Source organism: Protopterus annectens, chromosome 7.part0 (assembly GCF_019279795.1).
Source record: "Protopterus annectens isolate FY-2018-M chromosome 7.part0, PAN1.0, whole genome shotgun sequence".
NCBI lineage: Eukaryota > Metazoa > Chordata > Ceratodontiformes > Protopteridae > Protopterus > Protopterus annectens.
In genome coordinates this window covers 1,524,031,960-1,524,053,514 of record NC_056739.1, presented here as the reverse complement: position 1 = coordinate 1,524,053,514, position 21,555 = coordinate 1,524,031,960, and the positions used below count along the sequence as shown (strand labels likewise).

Below are 21,555 nucleotides of genomic sequence, written 5' to 3'. Positions count from 1 at the left end.
GATTTGGTGTCTTGGGTATGTGGTCTGACTCGTGAGCCATGGGACACAGGTATATATCCAAGATTTCAACTCAGTCCTCTCTGACTTCCTCATGTATGAATGTTGTGGGGATATTGCTCTCTCCTTCAGAAATGATAATGTGGGTGACACTGCCTGAGGCCATCAAAGTAGGTCTGGGATTAACCAACAACATAACTATGTTAGCTGATGATGAGGCAGCATAAGCCAAAGGTATGCTGTACTCTAGGTGCGTAGGCTGAGCAAAGCTCCAGATAAAAGGGCTATGAAAGCTTTTCAAAACACTAGTACCCTCATAAGGGGGGAGGTCAGACTCTATGACAGGGTCAATGACCTCTCAAACAAAGTTCTCCTTCAGGGCCCCCCCCCTTTCTATTCCTGAGAAAGCAGAAGAGAAGATGGCAAATGCCATGGTGGTCTCACACCAACAGTGGAAAATTTGGCAAGATATTTCATTAATGATTCCACCCTACACCTACTACTGAACTGGTTAAAGAAAGAACATTGAATGAAAATCAGGCACATTGTGCTCTAGACTAAGAAAAAAGTCCATAAAGTATGTAAATCTCTGTGTATAATTTGTTTGCTACATCTGACAGAGATGTTAATTTTAGCATCTGATACCTAGAATATCACAAGCAACAAAGGTAGCACTGAAAGATAAGAAGGCTCCCCAGTAGGGCTCTTATCTGCAAACTTTGCCTTTTGGGTAACTCAATGGACTGACCATGCAAAAGACTGTTGGACATGCTCATCAAATTGCAGCATGAAATATATGAAGATAGCGCTGGCCAGTGACCCTTAATACCATCGATGCCTTGATGTCAGTAGGGGAGGGAACTTGTTAAACCTGGAGGGGGCAAGGGGAAAGCTGTGGTACTTGGGCAGGCCATCTGGCTTCTGTAGGCAGGAATCATGACAGTCAGCAGTGCACAGTGAAATATGAAAAAGATTTTTATTTTCATTTCTGAGAAACTTCAAAGCCCTGTATTGAAATCACATCCACATCTTCCCTGCAGTAAGTAATTCAACCTCTTGCCACTGACAGGTGGTGAACATTACTGTTTAAAAAGTAACGTATTTAGAAAGTGAAAGGACTGCTTAAAAAAAATCCTTCAGACTGCAATCCTCCTAATTTTTGCACATTTCTGCGAGTTCACCATAATGACAACACAACTCCTACTTGGTAAGTGAAACTAGATTCCTTTCCTTAAACTGCACTTTTCATATCATCAAATACCATTAGCTCTCAAATAATCTTGATCCTGTAAGGCAGTAAGTACACAGTGGGAATGACTGGATCTAAACTGTATTTTAAGTTAAACAGATAAAAGTGTAAAAATGCCCCCATAAGGTACAAACAATGTATCCTCAATTCGTTTTTTACAAAATATATACATTTTTGGGTAGACTACCATTTCCGTATAGAGGCTAATACTTAAAATAAAGGTTAACATCTGACTTTGGAATAGTGCACAAGGCCTTTTGGTTTAAAATACAGACTGAAATGTTCTTATGATGCATCAAAAAGATAAACCTGACAAGTCAGCTATGAAATTATACACCTTTAGAATTCTGTGCAATTCTACTACCATCAAGTCATAATCTCTTTTTCTTCCACAAAGAAAATATCTAAGTCAATGTTACCAAGATGTGAATAACTTCTGCAAATGAAATGCTTAACAATCAACTGCAAGCTAATACATGGGAAAGATACTGAGCCCAGTGCTGAAAGTGTGTGTGTGCTTCACACACACGAGTTTACACGCATTTATGGGGAGAAAGTACACAGCATGTGCCATTCATGCAAACACTTGAAGAATACTGATACAGACTAACTTCCCATCGTAAGGACCACCGTCTAGGGTAAGAGCTGTGCCATAGTATTCCTGATCACCTGAGAGTGAACCAAAAGTTTTCCTTACCTCGGCAGCTTGGGTTTCCTGATGCAGTAATGTAAGGCCTGTGAGGTCTTCCAAGAAGGAATGAGAAGAATTGAACACTTTTTCTAAGAACTGGAACCCTTCTCTCTCATAATGTTCAAGGATCTGCAATTACAACCATGCAAAATGAAGCATTTATGCACATGTACTAATACAGTAATTAATCACTGAAATTTATATAAAATGTATGAATTCAACAGTAATAGCTACAGCTTTGCCTTAATCTTCTCTTCATGGATAGCTTTACCTGATGTTGTGGAAATCAAATATACCATAAGTATATGTGGGAAGAACACACTCAAGATTAGAAATAATACTAGCCAGTAACTAGTCCTTTGGTCATTTACGATGGTCATTAACATTTAATATGGAATATTAGAAGATTAAAAGTTAAAAGGTTAATGTGCACTACTAATGTATTCTCCTTCACAAAGGACAAGTAAATGCTGGGATGCTTGTTTCATCTTCAAAAAATAAAAAAAAGATTTATTTAAAAAAAGCTACTACAGAGAAGACAACAGTAAATTAAACAGTTTTCCCAGCATCATATATACCAAAATTACATATTATCCTGGGGTTAAAAAGATTTAATATAGATTTTTGCACTCGCTCTAACTAATATGACAAAGGTTCATTCCTATGAGGCTAAAGTATGGTACAATGCTGATATGGGTGCTTTACAGGGGTCCTTTACAGCTCTCTGGGCAGCAGGGAGTTTGCATTGAACTCATTCCAGAATGAAAACACCAATCAAACAGCTTTTGTGTTATCTGACTGCCTCAAGGCTTGGCTTTGGAAGGGTCTTTTTATCTTGCTGGTATAAAAATATTACCTTTGTGTGAATTTCTGCTTATCTTGCCAGAAGCTCCACTGCGTCTGACAGAGTGCTTCTTAAACAATCTGGAAATACAGAGCTAATATAAGTGTATTTTGCACTTTATCTAATTGTTCAGTGTTTCTTAACAGTACTGCACTGTTTTTTACTTATTTGCTTGACTGAATTATATCTGTGTCTGCATTTATATATTTAATGACATTTGGCTAAATTTTGTTTTTCTTCCACCCTCCCATCCAACTGCTGTTGTGTTCTTAAAGTTGGTGGCTTTTGTAGTTGCCTGCCCCTACTGTAAATATGAGCTGGGACACTCCTCCCAGCCCCATCTCTTTAGCTCATTCTACCTAAAACAGAGATCATTTGGGATTCCAAACCCAGTAGTTCCTTAACCTTGAATTATCTTCTGTTCCTCCTCTCTCCCTTTCCACTTTACTAAAAAAAACTTTATTCAGCTGCTTTTACTGTTTTTGTGTTTCCTCCTCCTACTCTATTATTTCATCTTGCTTTTTCTGCAACTTGCTGCTTGTTCTCTGAAGTGTTCAATTGCATCTTTCCTGTTGCATTTATTACTGCTTGTTTATAGCCTGTTTTTAAGTGGTATTCTAAGCCTCTTAGTTTTGGTTTAAGCGTTTGAGCTTTAGGCCTACCCCTTTGCTCTCCATGGCCTTTCTCCCTCAGATTCTGACAAATATGGATAGACAATTTCTTACAGTTTCTCCTGCCAGTCTGATTGATAAAGGCATCCTGAGACAGTGTAGCAACTGCCTCATGTACACAAACAATCATCTACTACTACCACCTAGGAACAAATTTTTGAGACATGCAATTACATTAGGAACTTAGAGTTTATGCTCTCTCCCTCACAACCGGTATACCTGGCACTGAGAAGGTTGTCAACACAATCACTACACCTCAGACACCACCCAATCCTATACCACACACACCCACATATGCGGAGGTCCTCAGCAAAAACATACCCAAACAAAGGAGACCTCCGAGGAAAAAACACACGCAATCTCCACAGCCCTCCACACCACATACCACGCATAGTCCACACATCTTGTCTCACAGCCACTAAGGCCTAACCATAATCCCAACATATTAGTCATAGGAGACTCCATTGTGAGACACACAAATGTGCCTCTCACCAGGCTGGATAAGGAGAAAGTCATGGTTAGTTGTCTGTCAGTGGTCAGAATCTGTCATATCACATACACACTCAAGGCTCTCAACAACAGGTACTGTTATGACTCTGTCATAGTCCATGTTGGCATGAATAACTTCAGACATACCTCCCTGGACTATATGAAGAGAGATAAGACTGAGCTTGCTGAATACATGTTCCAGGCAGGTACGTCCCTAGCCTTAAGCAGCATTCTACCATCACCCAGAATGAAGCTTCAATACAAACAGAAAATGACTGACTTTAACAAGTGGCTTAGTTTCTGGTGTCATTCCAGGGTGATACAGTACATGACAGCCTGGGAAAATATGACCACAATGCTTTGCCAGAGATGATCTGCATCTGTCTCACTTGGGCTTCAGGCTTCTGGCAAAGGCTCTTGCGTCTTCCACAGTGCCTTTTTTAGCAAAATTGATGAGGTTAAAACTACCAACATAAAAATGTCAACAAAATGCCAATTAAAGGTCATGCTGCTAACTGCTAGGCGTCTAAACATGAAACTGCACTCATTGCAAGCATTCTTAATCCTGTAAAATGCTGACATCTGTGCAGTTACAGAAACCTGCTTCAAAGCTGTGGATAGCACCCCAGCCTTACCTGGTTACTCATCCTATCATGCATTCAGACCCCAAACTTTGGGCAGTAAAGCCAAAGGAGGTGAAGTTTCAATGTATATTAAAGCCATACACCTCCAGTCTGTTCAAACAGTATGGCGCACAGAAGACATTCCAGGTGCAGTTAACAACTGACAAGACCCCTATTCAAATCATAGCTAGCTAGCAGCCCCCAAACCTGACTCAAGATGCCAAATCCACCTATCTGGACCTCTTCGAATCTATTAAGATTCAACATTTTACCCCAATCCTTGATTACTTTAACTACCCAAAACTAGATTGAAAGAACTACTCATGCCAGAACACAAATGCCCAGAGATTTCTCAATTCTGTCAATGCAAATGCCTTGGAACAGCTAGTCGATACCCCCAAAAGAGGTGAAAATATCTTGAACTTGGTATTAACCGACATGACTAACCACTGCAGCATCTCTAAAGTATCATCCTCCCTGGTAAGATCCAATCATAGAGCAGTCACTTTCAAAGTCACCATTTCCCCTGATGCTCCTCTAGATAGGGTCAAACAAAAAAACTTCTCTAAAGCTGATTACAGCCTCCTGAGGGATGGTATAAACAGCTTCACACACCCCCTTACACCCCCTCCGCCTCTGAGGAAATGGCACCAATATCCAAAACTACACCAAAGCACTATGTGAGCATTTGTATAGATGCATGTAATCAGGATTACCCGACAGGATTAAATTGTCATCCAGAAGGAAGAGTAAACCTGTCTGGTGGACATCTGCAATAAGTAAACCCTATAACAAAAGGAAAAAATTGCTGTTCAGGACCAAGAAGGAGCAGGTGGCCAATTGGAAGCGGTCTCTCCTTAGCCTGAACTAGCAAAAAGAGCACTACTGAAATCCTCTAAAGCAAACTTTGAGACCAAATTGGCCACATCTACTAGAAACAATCATAAGGCCTTCTTCACATACGCCCGCAACCTCAAAGGAAGCATCCACATCTGTTCAGAACTGGAGGTCAAGGACACCACAAATACAAATGCAGTAGATATAGCAAATTTGCTGGCTGACAGATTCAGCTAAAACTTCACCCCTCTGTCCGCCCATCAGTAAATAAGGACATCCCCAGTACCTGACCCCTTCCCCTTATATCTAGGGAACAGGTCATCACTGTTCCCTTAAAGGCAAAAAATACAGCCTCCATGGGACCCGATAACATCCCAGACTGCATCCTACATGAACTCAGGTAGGAACATGCAGCACCATTAAGTGCTCTATTCAACCAAAACCTGAGTACCAGCTTCATCCCAGCTGAGTGGAGTATAGCCACTGTTATCCCTTTGCACACAGATGGAGCATCCACTGATATGGGAAATTATAGATCCATCAGCCTAACTAGCCTCATCTGCAAGGCCATAGAATGGATTGTCATGGACCTCATTAACAAAGCCATTACCAACCTCCAAACACTCAATCCCATACAGTTTGGCTTCTTCAAGGGGAGGTCATGTCTGTTAAATTTAGTCGACTTCTTTAAGACAGTTACCAAAGCCATGGATGAGGGAAAGATGGTGCATACCACCTACCTTGACCTGGCCAAAGCCTTTGACACTATTCCCCACAGTTGCATAATAGTTAAACTCTCTCAACTAGGCATCAATCCATATGTTACCAGATGGGTAGCAAACTGGATTACTGACAAAACTCCCCTAGTCAAAATACGGGAAGCCACCTCAAGCAGTAGACCTGTAATGAGTGCATACCCCAGGGTTCGGTCTTGGGGCCTCTGTTATTTGGGATTTACTTTTCTGAGGTGCAGGCCAAAACCAGTGGGCTATGGCTGACCATGTTTGCATATGACTGCAAGCTGGGCACTGTCATCAATTCCACTAGTAATGTGGACATCCTCCAAGAGGGTCTCACCCAAACAAATGACTGGTGCCAGAAACATGGCCTCAAGCTGAATACTACAAAATACATCATCATCCCCTTTGGGGAGAGTGATGTCCCCACAAATTATCACATTAATAACGATGTCCTAAGCACGCAATCAGTCATGAGGGATTTGGGCACCCAGGTTGATAGCAACCTGACTTTTGACCAGCATGTTGCTTCCATTGTACGGAAAGCTTTCTACATGGCCCACATCATAAGTAAGGGTATATCATCCAGGAGGTCATAACATCCCTGTATGCTTCCCTTATAAGGCCCATTATTGAATACAACACACCTTTCACCATGTAGCTCGCAAAGCACATGCAGCAGCTGGAGAGACCACAGAGGTTCCTCACCAGGAGAATCTAGGGCCTCAAACATCTACTATACACAGATAGGCTAAAAGCCCTATTCCTCTACTCAGTTTCATATAGACTCCTCAGCATTGACTGTCTGACATACAAGGCGATCTCAGACCCCACCTTGATGGGACTGCTGCATATCCACAAGTCAAGCTCCACTCCAGTAACCCACATGAGAGGCCTCAACCTGGTCTGTGACATCAATAGGACTTGCTAGAGGGACAGATTTGTATCCCAGGGACTCCCCTATATGTGGATCAGACTCCCTCTACATGTCAAGCAGAGTACCTCTTTACCCCTTTTTAAGCGCAACCAGGATAACTGGATGGGAAACAGAAAATACACCCCTGGGATTCCACCTGTCTTCCTGCTGGACAGGGGCATCAGGTGCTGACTTGTCTAAACATGGGCTAAACTCTTGGCTAGGCTTATAAGGGCCTCAGGGCCAGCAGCCTAGTAACTTCCTATGATCCTGTACATAAATGGATATATATAGGATCATAGGAGGTAACTAGGCTAATGGCCCTGGGGCCCTTATAGGCCTAGCCAAGAGTTTATCCCCAAAAAGAAACCTCAGTTAGCACCTGTCAACCCTATCAGTGAGGGACACAGGTGGAACCCCTGAGACAAATTTGTGGTTTCCCATCCACTCATCAAGAAGTACAGTTGTGTACACCTACCATAAATGTAGATGTTCGAGTGTCTTCATTGTTGCAGTCATGACTGTAGGGTTCTCCCCTGCCGGCAGGCAGCCCTCGGTCGGCCAGAATCCCAAAGTCTGGGTCCAGCGTCGGCTGTTCAACCATGCTCCCTGACGTCAGAGTGCCTGGAGTATAAAGCTGACAGCCGATGCCATCTTCTCCAGTTTTTCTTGCCCCAGATGTCAGGAGTCCCAAAATGAAAAAGGTCCCATAACCTTTGCAAATACACCTCAAAAGAATGGTGAAAAAAGGAAAAACACAAAGGTAAAAATAAGAGGGGACAGGAGGGAGGGAAACCCAGACTGCAACAGTGAAGACACTCGAACATCTACATTTATGGTGGGTGTACACAACTGTACTATGTTCATCGTGTTTCACTGTTGCAGTCATGACTGTAGGGTAGAATCCCAAAACTGAAAGAAAGGGAGGTGGTCATAAAGAGGAAGGGGCGGCTAAAAGGCCCTGCAAGACTGCAGAGGCAAAGCCTGCCCTTGACTTGGAGTAGAGAGGTAGATTGTAGTGCTTAGAAAAAGTATGCACTGAATTCCAAGTTGCAGCTTCCAAAATGTCCTTGGTAGGAACTCCCCTGAGGAAGGCCGCAGAAGTGGCAGCAGCTCTGGTGGAATGAGTCCGTATACTCCCTGGGATTTGCTTTCCATGGTGAGAATAACAAAATCTGATTCCATGAGCAATCCATTTAGAAATGGTCTGTTTTGAAATGGCTTTACCTTGGGAACTTGAAGCATAAGAAACAAACAATTGATCTGATTTCCTGATGTCCTTGGTTCTGTTCAGGTAAAAACGTAATTGTCTGTGTACATCCAAGGAATGTAAGATCCTTTCCCCTTTATTTTGAGGAGAGGGGAAAAAAGTTGGCAAGTGGATAGTTTGATTTAAAGCCACTTTGGAAACCACCTTGGGCATGAAAGTAGGATTTGTCCTCAGAGATGCCCTGTCTTGATGAAAAATAATATAAGGTTCCACAGCCATAAGAGCTTGCAACTCTGAAACTCTCCTGGCAGAGGTTAGGGCTAACAGGATAGCTGTCTTCCAAGATAAAAACTTGATGTCAGAAGAGGCAGCAGGCTCAAAAGGAGGCAGGGTTAGCTTTTCCAAAACATAGTTGAGATCCCAAGCAGGAATGGGAGGAGATCTAGGAGGTCTTAAATTCTTAGCTCCTCTGAGAAACTGTCTCATGAGCTGGTGGGAAAAGATGGGAGGGTCCGTACTATAATGAGCAGAAATAGCAGAGGCATGTATCTTAATGGAAGAGAAAGAGAGACCCTTATGTAAGGGTTCTGCCAGGTAAAGTAAAATTAAAGTAATGTTAGGAAGAAGAGGATCAGAACCCTGAGCCTGCATCCAGGAACAAAATCTTTTCCATTTTCCTGCATAAGATTTTCTAGTGCTAGGACATCTGGCTTCTAAAATGACATCCATAACCTGCTTAGGTAGAGAAATCAAAGGCCCTGGATTAACCAGGCCGCCAGGCTGAGAGTTCTGACATGAGAGTGTAGAACCTGACCCTGGTGTTGGGACAGAAGTTTCGGAGACTGGGGTAAAACCCAAGGAGGCTCCAGGCATAGGTTTTTTAGAGTTGGATACCAAAACTGCCGAGGTCAATTTGGAGCCAGCAAGATTATCATCCTGGGCTTGTCTTGTTTTATCTTCAATAAAACCCGTGAAAGAAGAGGAAGTGGCGGAAAGGCATATCCCGAGAGATTCCTCCAACTGAATGACAGGGCATCCACTTTCCAAGCTTCTCTGTGGAAAGTCCTGGTGCAAAAAATCGGTAGTTGATGATTGAGATGGGATGCAAAGAGGTCTATGTGAGGACATCCCCAGACTGCTGTTATCATCCTGAATATTTTGGTGTCCAGCATCCACTCGTGTGGATCTGAAAAGTTTCTGCTCAGACTGTCTGCCAGGAGATTTTGTTTCCCTGGTAGAAACTGAGCTTGAAGACCCAGATTGCAAGCTAGAGCTGTCTCCCATAAATCCATAGCTAGTCTGCATAGAGGGTAGGAATGAGATCCCCCTTGCTTGTTTATGTACCACATGACTGTGGTGTTGTCTGTCCGTATTAGTAGTTGCCCTGGTTGTAAAAGATTCCTGAAGGCCAACAAAGCTTTCTGAACGGCTAACATTTCCTTTAAGTTGATATGCAGGTGCTTTTGATCCTTTGTCCAAAGGTCCTGCAGACAATTGCCCTGAAAATGGGCTCCCCAAGCATAATCCGAGGCGTCCGTGGTTAGAATCTGAGTGGCAGGAGGCAGACAAAAGGGTTTCCCTTTGTTCAGTGCACAAGCCCTGGACCACCAAAGAAATTCCTTTTGAAGGCAAGGAAGGATGGAGATCAGTATGTCTAAACTGTGGCAATGCTGAGACCATACACTTTTTAGGTACCACTGTATTTTCCTCATGTGTAGTCTTGCATATGGTACGAGAAGGATGCAGGAGGCCATGTAACCCAAAGCCTATAGGAATTTCCTTGCAGATAGTTGAGTTAGAGTTGCCAAGGTCCTGAAAGTTGAAGCCAGCTGTAATTGTCTTTCGGATGTCAGGAATGCCATCTGGGTTGTAGCGTTTAGAAGTGCACCCAGAAAAGTTATCCATTGTGATGGTGTCAAATTTGACTTTTTTATGTGTACAGAGAATCCCAGGAACTTGAGGAGATTCTGTACAAATTCTAGATGCTGGAGTAAGACATCCTTGCTGTCTGCCTGAATTAGACAATCGTCCAGATAAGGGTAAATTTGAATTCTCTTGAGTCTGCAGTAAGCTACTACTGGAGCCAGGCATTTGGTGAAGACCCTGGGCGCTGTAGACAATCCAAAGGGCAGTGCAGATAATTGAAAGTGACTTGATCCGGCCTTGAACCGGAGGTATTTTCTGCGATCCTGTCTGATGGGAATGTGCAGATATGCCTCCTTTAAATACAAAGTTACCATCCATGCATCTTTGGACAGCATTGGAAGTAGCTGCTGTAGAGTAAGCATCTTGAATTTTGGAATCTCTAGAAAGGTGTTCAAGACCGACAGATCCAGAATGGGTCTCCATGAGTTTTGCTTCCTTGGGACTAGAAAGAGCCTTGAGTAAAAACCTTTTCCCATCTCTGAAAGCGGAACCAGTTCTATGGCATTCATAGCCAAAAGAGCTTCCACCTGGTTTAAGGCCTCCGTCCATTGATGTTTTGGAAGGTCTGGCCATCCGCTTGACCTTGGCAAGGTATGAAAATGGAATTTGGAACCTCTTAAAATCACATCCAACACCCATTTGTCTTGGGTTATTTGAGTCCAATTTTGATAAAAAAGAGAGAGTTTTCCTCCAAGAGGGGCTTCCAGGTAAGACATTCCTGTAGCCCAACAGAGGGAGTCATTGAGTTTGTTTCCTTTGAGATTGTGACCTGTCCTCTCCTCCCCTAGGGGTGGAAGCAGTCCATTGCCTTGGTCTATAAGCAGCTTGTGTTTGAGGCCACCCTCTGGAGCGTCTATATCTACCCCTCTGAGGACTGTCTGAAAAGGGAAAGGACCAATTTTTTGAAGGCCAATTCCTGCTAAATCTAGGTGGCTGTACTTGTAAGAAATCCTTAACTGTTTGCATGGATTTCGCCTTATCCTCCATCTTTTTAATCATCTCTTCAGCTTTAGATCCAAACAAAACATTATGCTGAACAGGAGCATCCAATAATTTAGCCTTTACTTGTTCAGGTAAATTTTGTTCCTTTACCAATAACAAATACACAGTTATTCTCTGGCAACTAAGAGAGATTATATTTTCACAACTTATCAATATTTCTCCCAATCCTCAGGAAATCAACAAACTAGGTGAAATCATTTCTGCAATTTCGAGCCCTAAAAAAACAATTTCATCCTCTTACAGATTATTGAACTCCTTATTATATAAATCGAATTGCCTTTTCTCTAACTACTGGGATAACCATGGTTCCCCCATTACAGAGGAACAAAAACTTTCAGCTATAAAAACTACTGTAGAACTCTCCCTTTTCAAAAAACTCTTATATACCCAACTGATGTTGAACAACAACTCTTACTACACTCCTGTAACACTCAATAAATTTAACCCCAATTTATCCCCCTCATGCACTTGTTGCCCCTATCCGAGAGCTGATTTACTCCACATTATGTGGTACTGCAACCACTCCCATAAACTCTGGTGCTCTCTAAACGTTTGTCTACAGAAAATGGGATACTATAACTCCACACTTTCATGGGAAACAGCCATTCTCCATATCCCCCCCTCTAAGTTGCCTAAACTACAACTCCACATTTTAATTACTCTTTGCTCCCTTATCAAACTATACATCACAAATAACTGGATGGATCGCACTAAACTATGTTGGAGGGGTTTCAAAGAGATGGCATTCAAACACATTTCTGCTCATAAGTTCATTATAAATGGACCTAAGAAGAGAGCCTATTTCAGCAAATTATGGAAATGTCTAATTGATTTAATTCTGAGTGAATAATTCCCTATTTCGGCATTTAGTGAAATGCATATCCTTATCCCTGTTATTATTTGGAGATCCACTGCCAACTCTAATAATTCTCTTTTTCTTCCCTTCTTTACCGTCTCTTTAGAGGTCTGGTAGCACGTTATTTTGTAAATATTGTATATAAGTGCTTTTGGTTGTAGATAGATTACAATGCCTTCTTTATCTCTTTCTCCTTTTTTTTTATTACCATTGTTAAAACGTCTTCATGTCCATAACAACGTGATAATTCAACGTTAAATCTCAATGTTCATAATCACAATGTTCTCTATTTTTCTGTATGCATTGTTTTTTATTATGGAAAAATAAAAGAAACATTTGAAAAAAAAAATGTTGTTCCTTTAGCCATGCATGTCTTCTAATGACTGAGCCAGAGGCCGCAGCCCTACAAGAAGCCTCGAAGGCATCAAATCCACAGTGTAAACCATGCTTCCCAACCTGTTCAGTGGCATGCAATAAGTCATGTAATTCCTTATCATCTGCACAGGCAGAAATGGAAGTAAATTTTTGTTTCAAGACAGACAAGAGAAATTGTTGGTATTTAAGCATATGAAACTGACAGTTTAAAGCCCTAATGGACAAAGTAGCAGAAGTGTACACCTTTTTCCCCATCTGTCCAAGGCTCGAGAATCCTTTTCAGTAGGAATGGGATTTTTGGCAGAAGCGGCCTTAACTCCCTTAGGGCCCTGAGAAATGGTTTCAGGGTCAGCAGTAGGGTTCTTGTATAAAAAGTGATGGGAATCAGGAACCCTATAATATCTATCAGGCTTAACAGGAGCAGGAGGAAAGGAGTCAGGGGTTAAGTTAGCCTCCGAAAAGGCATCATCCACAATATCCAAAACAGGAGGAATAGCCAGGGGTCTATGTTGGGGAAGAAGAAGAAAATCCCTCAGCCTTTTCTTGGATTCCAAATACTCCTGTCCCTCCCAGTGAAAATGTTCCCTCATTTCATGCAAAGTCTCCCCAAAAGAGAAATCCTCAGGAGGAGAAGCTGAAGGAATGGATTCTTCCGCATCAGAATCCTCATAAGGAGGGAAAGAATATTCCTGATCAGAAGAAGAAACTGAGGAAACAGAAGCCTGATCAGAGGAATCATAATAAACATCCTGCCTAGGCCTTTTGTCTGGAGGAGAATGAGAACCCCTAATCATAGTAAGTAAATCCTCCGCCATCTTGAGTAACTGTTTCTGTGACTTGGGAGCCGGTTCAGAAGAGGCCTGTGTTGAAGTCTTTGAGTTAGAAGGAGTCTTTGCCTTTACTAGAAGCTGAGTAGGTCTGAAAACCCCTTCGGAAGCCGGTACCTGCACAGCGGCACTGGACCCATCCGAAGGAGCATTGTCCGAAGGTCCTGCAACAGAGATATTTAAAGGCCTGGTTGGCTCCTCATGAGAGTCCGTTTCGGCCGTCGGTTCTGAAATGGCCGACGGCAGGGGCTGCAAAAGCGCCTCACTGATGACTGCCGAACCTGAAGCTGGCTCCGCATGTGCGCTATCATCAGATTTGGACCTCGGAGGCCTGTCTTTATCCTTGCGACGTTTGTGAACTCCGGTAGTCGGAATCGTATCCGACGACATTTTGTAGTTAAAGCGCCTACCAAAGTAATGAAAAGCAAAATCGTACCTTCGCTTAATTGTACGTTGATTGAAATTAGCACAAAACCGACAACTAGCTACGTCGTGGTCAGGGCCTAAGCAAGGAATACAGTAAGAATGAAAATCCTTATGAGGTATTTGCTTCCCACATGAAATACAATTATTAACTTTTTCTGACATCGGAGTGGAGCAAGAAAAAAGTTTCCCCAATGGGGTACTTAGCTTTGAGTGGAGAAGAAAATCTTCGGACCGAAGTATATAGGAAAATTTGTCAGGAGTCAACCAACCGGCACTTGCGAACTGCTATCACCGCACGGCAAGAAAGACTAGAGAAGATGGCGTCGGCTTTCAGCTTTATACTCCAGGCACTCTGACGTCAGGGAGCATGGTTGAACAGCTGATGCCAGACCCAGACTTTAGGATTCTGGCCGACCGAGGGCTGCCTGCCGGCAGGGGAGAACCCTACAGTCATGACTGCAACAGTGAAACACGATGAACATCTGCGCTTGAAGAAGGTCAGCGAGGTGCTCTGTTTGATGTGTATGGGAAGTCTATTCCAGAGACGGGGCAGCCTCTGGGAGACAAACCTGTCTCTCCAGCAGGTTTTGTTAATGTCACATATTAGGTTCAGGCCATTTGAGCGGGTAGTGCGTGAGGAGTCAGACTTACAGATATCGAGCATCTCTAGTAGGGCAGGGACCAAGATTGCCTTGTAGGAGAGAGACAGATCACCCCTGAGAAATCTGTACTATAGCGAGTAGAGTGACAGTGATTTGAGCCTGTCTGCATAGGACAGGTGTTGGAGGTCATGCATTCTCTTTGTGAGGTATTTCAGTAGGCTTTCCAGTTGAAGCAGATGTTTGGAGAGGTACATCCGAAACAGGGCATTATACTCAATTATTGGTCTAATGAGTGAGGGCGGCCGTGGTGGTGCAGCGGTTACCATTGCTGCCTCACAGCAAGAGGTTCTCCGGTTCGATCCTCGGCTGGGGTGCCTTCTGTGTGGAGTCTGCATGTCCTCCCTGTGGTCACGTGAGTTTCCTCCCACATCCCAAAGACATGCTGTAGGTAGATTGGACACGCTAAATTGGCCCTAGGTGCGAGTGTGTGCATGTGTGTGCCTTCTGTGAAAGGTTGGGTGCCAGGCTAGCAACTTGACACCGTAAAATTCCACTGCCAATCATGAGCGGACACGTGATCCGCTGTGGCGACCCCTAACCGGGAAAAGCCGAAAGAAGAAGAATTGGTCTAATGAGGGAGGAGTATAGAGAGGTAATAACCTCCTTTTTTTCTGGATGCAATGCCTTTACTTATGAGAGAAACTAAGTAAAAGGCTTTTCTGACCACTGCTGCTACATGATGGTCGAATGTGAGGTTATCAACCTGACTGCCCAGGTCTCTCACCACAGGTTATGTGCTTAGGGGGTTGCCTTTGATGTGATAATCAGCAGGGGTCATGTTTTTGCCAAATGGTATGATGATATATTTTTTTGTATTTAGCTTGAAGCCATGACTTTGGCACCAGTCATTAGTTGCTGTGAGACCCTCTTGCAGTATGTTAACATCATTTGGGGAGTCAATGACAGCATCCACCTTACAGTCGATGGCAAACTTGGTCAGCCACAGGCCTTTTGTCTTTGCCTGTACCTCTGAGAAATAGGTGCCAAACAGTTGGGGTCCCAGGACAGATCTCTGGGGAACTCCACTAGTGGCAGGTCAGCTACTGGAGGTGGAGGTGCCTATTTTGACTTTGAGGGTCCTGTCGGTGAGCCAGTTGGCCACCCACCTGATGAGATAAGGATTTACACCAAGTTGTGTTAGCTTTTCGATGGTGCCCGTGTACAGGACCGTGTCACAGGTCTTGGCCAAGTCAAGGTAAGCTGCATGTACTGGCTTTCCCTCATCCAGGGCCTTGGTGACAGTCTCAAAGAAGTCAACAAGATTCAACAGGCAAGATCTTCCCTTGACGAATCCAAACTGGGTAGGGTCAAGTGCTTGGAGATTGCCTATGTCCTGGTTTATGAGATCCATAATAATAATATGGATCCATGGCTTTACAGATCAGACTTGTCAAGCTAATGGGGCAATAGTTTCCAGGGTCAGTAGTGGCACCACCTTTGTGCAAGGGGATGGCAATGGCGGTTCTTCACTCTGCTGGAATGAAAACAGTACTTAGGCTGTGCTTGCATAGGGTGCTCAATGGTGAAGCCAATTCTTGCTGGAGATGGTGCAGAATACATCCTGGGATACTATCAGGTCCCACGGAAGCTGTGTTTTTTGCCGTGGATAGGGCATGTAACACTTGACCTACGGAGATGTGAGGTGCAGGACAAGTATCAGGGATGTCGAAAGGGCCTTGGGGTGGGACAGGGGGTGAAGTTTGCACTGAACCTATCTGCTAGCAGGTTGGCTAAGTCAACAGGATCAGTGTAAGTGATATTGTTAAAATTCAGAACAAACCTGGGTTTTGCCACGGAAATTCCTGATGTAACCAAAGAAGACTTTATGGTTTCCCTTTGTTAGGGAGGCTACAATAGAACCGCACACCACGTACTTAATAAAATAAATAAGAGATTTATTGAGCGCACGTTCATCAAAAAACTTCTTCAGTCTAATAAATAAATCAATGAAATTTCCTTTTTAAAAACACACTCAGCATTTCATAGGTTGAATAAATCACACATGACTTGACATCATTTCCCCTAACACATTCAGCATTTCATAGGTTGAATAAATCACACATGACTTGACATCATTTCCCCTTACAAATAAACATTAGTGAATACCTGCTCACACTACATCAAGGTCAAAACAACTAGTGTTCATAAGTACAATGTCCCTGAAAAAATGTTATATGAATAAAAGACCATCAATTCATATAAAAGTAGTGACATTTACATAGGTCAACCACTGATAAATGTTATTAAATTAAATACACTGATTTTAACCTTAACAAAGAGCCAAGAGACGATCTATCATTAAGGTCAGGTGCAATACAAGCATTTGCTATGATCTGCCATTTGAGTTCAAGAAACTCAAGATATACATCTGAAGGTCCCCCTCTAGAACCCAGATCCACATGGTCAATGACCCCAAATTTAAAGGAATGAGTAGGAAACTTCTTAGTATGTTTGTAGAATAGCGGGTCAAATTTATCAGCGGATGTTCAACAAAACTGTTCTCAGTCCTTTCAGCTCTCTGGGGTGATGCCTGCCCAGAGAAATCAATGTCCAGGTAACCAACTGCCTGAGGCGGATTGCCTGACCAATGTGAACACAAGTAATTATCAGCATGACTTGTCTGGGCATGGAGTGAACGGAGGGAAAGCCAGTACGCCTGTAGCCTTGGAGCAATGGCTTAGGACTGAATTCAACATGGATTCGGCTGCTGTTGTTGAGTCGGGACATTTTGGCGAACAACTTAAATCATTCCAGGACTTCACATTTAAATACAAATGGCTGCAGCTGGAAAATAGCTATTTTCAGGTATGTTTGAACATGGAACATATTCCTAAAGGCCTCCAGTCTTGGAAATTTCCGACCGGGTTAGTTAAAGATTTGCAACTCCATAAAGAACTGTTAAAACTGTTTAATAGACAGGGATGCGAATTACAAGTATTAATGGCTGATAACAACAAGAAAATGGCTGTGTTATTGAGGGACATTAAAAGAATAGAAGCCAGTATAAAAAATGATTTCTTGTTTGATACAAGGCAAAATGAGTTTTTTAACATTTTCAGAGTTGCAGACATTAATTTGGAAAAATTAAAAATAAGGAAAGAAAATAAATTGTTAAGGGACAAACAAGACTATGAGGCTAATAGGGCCTACCCTGATCCCCCTTTGGGGCAGCAAGCTGCATACTTGAATGGGAACGGCAATAATGATTTGTGTGATTAATCTGACTGTGAAACTAGTAACAACATCTGTGAAGTCCCTTTAGACCCTGCTCCATTGAAACGGTCAGAGAGGTTGTGGAACCAGAACAATCAGGGCCGGAAGAATTGGAGGCCTGGGTTCCAACCTTGACAGAATCACTGGAGGGGGAGAGGAACAGTTTACCAGAATTAGATTTTATGAACTATGAAAACATCGACAAAGATGTAGTTACAATTGTTAATCTTTTTGGGGATTTTACTGTTTTCAACTACAGTCATATTAATGCTAGGCCTGAATGGGCTGAACTTTTTTCCAAAGGTTTTAACTTTGTGCCTGCAAGGAAAGCTAATTTAATTGATACCATTTTACAGTTGAGAATGTTTTGTAGGAAACTGAATCTTGCTATGTTCTTTTCTGGTGATAATTTGAACCTTAATACAGGACAGTTGTCTAGACCTAGTTTGTTCATACCCCCTTGTTCATCCAATAGTACAGATTTTTGAATCCCTTTGTAAGTTAGAAATTAGGGAAACTCTGACAAAGGGTAAACAGTTGGCACCCTCCAATATGCTTGAGGCTGAAACAATTCTGTTGAAGGATATTTTAGACAGAGGTGATAGAAGACTTATGAAACTGGACAAAGGAGGGGGGACTGCTTGTGATGGACAAGGAGGTGTATAATGGGAACATTTTCATTATGCTTTTTAGTTCCACCTATACTGAAGTGTCCAAGAATGAGTTAAATTTGGCTTACAAGAACATAGACTTGACTTTAGAAGAACTACTTTTAAATGGTCAGATTAGTGTGGATCTCTGACTTTTTGAATTTCAAACATCCCAAAATTCCAACTATTTTTGGAATCCCAAAGGTCCACAAATCTATTGTAGACCCCCCCCCCCCGTTGCACCCAACTGTCTATGCTAAAGCATCAAAGACTCTTTGCTTAGCAAATATATTGATAGCAAAGTTAAACATGTATTAGATGATAGGCAATGGGTGATAAAAGATTCTTGGGATTTTTGGGGTAAAATCAAGCCTGAGATGTACTCTGACAATTTGATTATGGTCACAATTGACATCTGCGACTTTTTTTCTGTAATTCCACATAAAATTGGGGTCATGTGGTTCTATGACTATCTTTGTTTCAATTCTAGTATGGATCATAATACTATTTTAACACTCCGTACTTGTATGGAACTAGTACTCGACAACAATTTTATTACTTTCAAAGGCCAGATTTTTAAACAAACCCAAGGTGTGGCTATGGGTGCTTGTTGTGCCCCTGTATTCGCCAACGTTGTTCTTGCTCATTGGGAAGATTTGTACATTCTAGACTTTAAAAGTATGTGGGCACTGTATGGTCAGTATTTGGATGATTTGGTTCTTTTTTGAACAGGTTGTGAAGTTGATTTGGATAGTTTTTTTTACATATATTAACAGCACTACACATTTCTTGAAATTTACTATGGTCAAAGATGTGTATCAGTTAAACTACTTGGACAGTACCATTAAGAAGGACATTGATAGGAAGATTTTTACCTCCCATTTATACAGGAAGCCCACATATTCAAACTCTTTGTTACACTTTCAGAGTTGGCATGCATCTCAACAGAAGAAGTCCCTTGTTAAAGGGCAATATGTGAGACTTGCAAAGATGATTTCTGAGGAATCTAATTTTTTGGCTGAATGTAATACACTGCAGAACATGTTGGAAAAAAGGGGTTACCCTGCTGTCTTTGTTAATAGTATTTATAGTGAAGTATTGGAAAAAAGTCAGCAAGGTACTTATAAAGTTTTGCTTTTTATGGTCTTCCTGAAAAGGCAGAGAATGTAGGTGGTAACAGATTTGGTTGGGCTTTGATTCTTAATCTATACTTTGGATTTCTTTGATATAAAAGAAATTAAAAAAAAATATGGTGCATTTTCAACCTAGACAATGAAGTTTCATGTAAGGTTGGCACACAACCCCTTATTGTTTATAAAAGGGATATGTCCTTGAAGGGACTAATTGAGGGGAAGAAAATGGAAATTTTGGACACAGCTGGTAATAAGAAATGTGGTAGATGTGGTCAGTGTTCTTATATCATAGAAGGATCTAAACTAGTAGGTAAAGGTTTTAGGATCATTTGGCTTAAGAAAAAATATTATTGTTTTTCTAAAGGGGTGGTGTATCTTGCAGTCTGTGATTCTTGTGACAGTTTTTGCATAGGAGAAACTATTAGAGCTCTAAAGCAAAGAATCTACCAACATCTTTGCAATATAATGCCCTCTACAAACATATTAAGAAGTTTCCTATTCATTCATTTAAATTTGGGGTCACTGCTCATGTGGATCTGGGTTCTAGAGGGGGACCTTCAGATGTATATCTTGAGTTTCTTGAACTCAAATGGCAGATCAGAACAAACGCTTGTATTACACCTGGCCTTAATGATAGATTGTCTCTTGGCTCCTTGTTAAGGTTAAAATCAATGGATTTTATTTAAATAAATTGAAATGCTGAATGGGTTTTTAAAAAGGAAATTTCATTGATTTGTTATTCTGAAGAAGTCTTTTGACAAAAGCGCGCTCAATAAATCTCTTATTTATTTTATTAAGTACGTGGTATGCAGTTCTGTTGTTGCATTTCTGTGCATATTTTCCTAGTTTCGTTGCTTGGATTTGGTGTTTTTTGTTATGGAGGCTAGTTTCGATTCATAACTGGCCTTGGAGATTTTCACTAGTGATCTAATATGCTTGTTGAGGCTAAGGAGGGAATTTTTCCAATTTGGTCTTTGTTCCCTTTTACCCTTGGACAACAATTTCTTCCTTTATTGTAAAGTCTGTTGATAGAAGATGTCCACCAAACAGTTTGTGTTTCCTTGAGGAGCAGGTTTTAGTTCTATAACGTATGGCTGAGTCCATGCAGTTGTACAGGTGCTTGTAAACATCACTGGCGTATTGTTCAGCTTAGTTGTCTGCATCCTCTGGTGGGGGGGGGGGTGTCAAGCTACAGACACCCATCTTTAGGAGGTTGTAGTCAGCTTTTGAGAAGTTTTTTAGCTTGATTTCAGCTGGGGGGGGGGGGGTTTGGATATGACAGAAACTTTGAATGAGACAGTCTGATGATCTGATCTAACCAGGGAAGGACATACTATGGGAGTGGTACAGCGGTCACCCATGTTGGTAAGAACTAACTCCAGAATGTTATCTCCCCTTATGGGGAATGAGACGAGCTGATCTAGTGTGTTAGAATTCATGAAGTCGAGGAATCATTGAGACAGTGCCTTAGTGCAAGATATAGATATATATATATATATGCATATCACTGAGGTGGTTGAATGGTGCAAGCGTCCCTCCGAAAAGAGTCATCCCAGCAGATTGAAAATCATCTGATCGAATACTGAAGGCTTTGTTTTGGTGTGAAATTGTGAAAAGTAGGGATCAGTGAGTTTACCTTTCCACCACTGCACAGCAATCCTGGAGCTGGTACATATAATTAGCAGGGGTTGAGGGGGCACAGGGGACTTTGGCCTCTGCAAAAATGAATGTTTGGGGGATTGTTTGTTTTTTATTTATTTATTTATTTATTTTTTTGTTAGATCAACCACTTTTTGTCAGTCTTGTTTGTGTCAATTATATGAGTATATGAGTAAATGTCATGCACTCTCCTTCTCTGAGTTTGTGTGCGTGTGTGTGTGTGTGTGTGTGTGTGTGTGTGTGTGTGTGTGTGTATATATATATATATATATATATATATATATATATATATATATCACACTGTAACATGTTCTGGACATACATATATATACACACACAGATAGATAGACATATACACCTGCATTAGAAGGCCTTAGTTTAATGCATACAACTTCTCAAACAATAGTTCACTTTTCATAGCAAAAGTTTTAAATGTACTTGGACCCGAGGTACATAATCCACTAAGACTGTATACCACATCTAAGCACGTATACTACTTCTACACTGAACTTCTGGGCCATTTTGTTCTTCTCTCCAGGGGACTTTTGGTGGCAGCATATCT

General features: G+C 41.8%; 1 protein-coding gene across 2 annotated transcripts in view; it reads right to left on the bottom strand.

Moving 5' to 3' along the window:
• ATG7 (autophagy related 7) overlaps nt 1-21,555 on the bottom strand; it is a 2,350,184-nt gene that overhangs the window by 549,463 nt on the left and 1,779,166 nt on the right. For both annotated transcript variants that reach the window (XM_044078060.1, XM_044078061.1), the window contains exon 18: nt 1,944-2,066. In XM_044078060.1, the coding sequence (XP_043933995.1) occupies nt 1,944-2,066 (123 nt within the window). The remainder of the gene's footprint in view (nt 1-1,943; nt 2,067-21,555) is intronic.